General features: G+C 38.0%; 2 protein-coding genes across 2 annotated transcripts in view; both read left to right on the forward strand.

Annotated features, from left to right (window-relative positions):
• Positions 1-2500, forward strand: part of LOC138015326 (uncharacterized) — an 89655-nt gene that overhangs the window by 19644 nt on the left and 67511 nt on the right. The gene's annotated exons all lie outside the window — the stretch shown is intronic.
• Positions 1-2500, forward strand: part of LOC138015328 (uncharacterized) — a 26690-nt gene that overhangs the window by 6742 nt on the left and 17448 nt on the right. Inside the window, exon 4 of the mRNA XM_068862330.1 lies at positions 616-821. Coding sequence (XP_068718431.1) covers positions 616-821 — 206 coding nt within the window. The remainder of the gene's footprint in view (positions 1-615; positions 822-2500) is intronic.

A 2500-nucleotide genomic window follows, 5' to 3' on the forward strand; every position in this document is an offset into this window, starting at 1 on the left:
CAACCAGAGCAAATGCTACATTATCAATAATAATAATCACTTTATTTAAAGTGCTACTATGACAAAAAAATCAATTAGAATTTTCCTGTTTAAAGGTCCGCCATTACTAACTTTAAAATCTTGAGAGAGCTGGATCGAGGAGAAAATGACGTCAAAGACTAAATAGTTTAAGAATGCAATGCGTGTGTGCGCAGCTTAATTAATATGCAGCACGGGAAATGCCAGTTAAGTGTTGAGCAATCACAATTTCAAAATCTGAAGAAAAAAAGTAAGTGATTCTCTGATCATAGGAGCAGTTTTAAGTCTCAAGGTTATTTAGCCGAGCACAAGTGCTCTACGAATTGGGGAGACTACAAATCAACTGAAATCAGAACTGTCATTCGACGAAGCACTTGAGGTATTATTTCGATTCTCTGTATGAAAATTCCTTTTTTTTTGTCTTACTTCTTTCTACTGGATCATTAATAAAAGGAAATGCCCTCTCCCGTTAACTTGTGTTGCTTTTTCTTCTAATAATTTCTAAATAGATTATTTTGTATTTGTTTTTCTGTGGAGTGATTAGACAATAAAGGACGTTTAAATTCCTCCTTTCCGTCCTTCGTTTTGTCTTTGCAGATTCTTCCAGTTGTCGTCGAGATCGTCCGTGTCCTACCCTTGGTAACCTTCCCGCTTGTGTATTTCATCAATGGTGGGAAGGATGAAGACGAAGTGTGGGTGGCGATTGGGGTGCTGTTATTTTTCATAATGGCTCTCATATTGGTGTTTATTTCTGTGTTAAACACTGGACAAGAAAATCCAGGAACTGTGGAGAGAATAACGAGGTATGATCAAGGAAAGATGGCGGCTAGGTGTTCTGTTCTGCCATTGCCCTTGTCTCAAAACGGGTTAAAGTAATATACTTTTCATGAAATGTAAACCAGATTTCATCTCAAAGCCTTTACACTTATTATTTCACTTGCGTTAAGTGGCACCATTCTAATTTTTCGGAGTCAAAATAAAGTTTAGTGGGATAAAATGCTACAGTTTCAAAATTTTATGAAAAAAAGTCTCAGAGGGTTGAATGCGGGGAGGGAGGGAGGGGGGATCGCTACCACTTATTCTCACTGTCGGAAACCGGAAGTTTTAAGAAACAACACAACACTTTTTAAATTTAAAAACATGTTTCGACAGAAACTTCTGCCATCTTCAGTTTAAATTACAAAGTACAGAGTTGAATATATAGTGTGAACCAAAATGCTAATTAGCTGTAAGGACACATGACAATGTAAAAGATTACAAAGAAAGTTTTAAATTAACATGATAAAGTTGATGATTAAGTGTAGGTTTCTCCCATTGAATATGAATGGCTTCTTTTATCTTAAGCTGGAAGGTGGTACAAGCGTGATCTAGGATGCTAAAACAATCATTAGAGCACAAAGTGCGGCAATGCTCAGAATTCTGTAGATGTTTGAAGATGTGCGAAGTCCTATCACTGAAAGTGTGCTCACGTACGCGCGTGGAAAAATGCCGGGTAGTTTCGCCGACATAGCAGGCAATACAGCCCGCACAAAAAAACTTGTATACCACACCCGCACGGAGCCCACTAGGGACAGGATCCTTCACACTGAATATGTTGCCGATTTTAAATGATGAGAAAACTAACTTAATATCAATATTATTACAATAACGTTTAGCAAAAAGGCGAACCTTTTTCTGCGTGATAAAAGAAAAAGGACCAATATAAGGTAATTTAAAGTAAAAGGTACGTATAGTGTCAGAGACGGAAGCCGGGGGATTACAGCCATGGCGAGTACGTGTGAGGTAGCGATTAATAATATTTTCAACTAGATGGACTGGAAAAGGATTCTTCTCAAGGATTTTGGTAAGCTTCGTGATGTCCTCGTGAAAACCCAACCAAGTGTTGTTGATCTTGTAGGCTCTGTCAACAAGCGTGCGAATGAGACCCAGTTTGTAAGAACGCAATGTAAAACTAAAGTAATTAGTCAAAAGGCCCGTAAAGGTTTTCTTACGGTAAACACTAGTGACTGGAAAATGAGTGCCATTGTTGATCAAAACATCTAAGAAAGGTATCTTATGATCTGTTTCCTTTTCCATAGTGAATCTGATGTTAGGGTGCCTGGAGTTAATGTAGTTGAAAAATAATAGCGCTTGATTCTCCGAATGAAATAAACAAATGTATCATCAACATAACGTCGGTAAAACAATATCTCGGAGTCCTGGAAATTTTCTAACCATTATTTTTCATGATGACCCATAAATAAATTAGAAAGAACAGGAGCGAGGGGGGAGCCCATTGCTACACCATCTATCTGGTCGTAGAAAGAACCCTTAAATAAAAAGTGGGTCTGAGCGGTAGCTACGGAGAAAAGGCTCTTAAGTTCGGTGTTGCTTAACTTAATATCAGGATCGCCATCAGAAATGTACTTGACCGCCAGGTCAATACATTCTTCAAGAGGTATGTTGGTAAAAAGACTCACTATGTCAAAAGAAACCATGAATT

Source organism: Montipora capricornis, chromosome 9 (genome assembly GCF_036669925.1).
Source record: "Montipora capricornis isolate CH-2021 chromosome 9, ASM3666992v2, whole genome shotgun sequence".
Lineage (NCBI taxonomy): Eukaryota > Metazoa > Cnidaria > Anthozoa > Scleractinia > Acroporidae > Montipora > Montipora capricornis.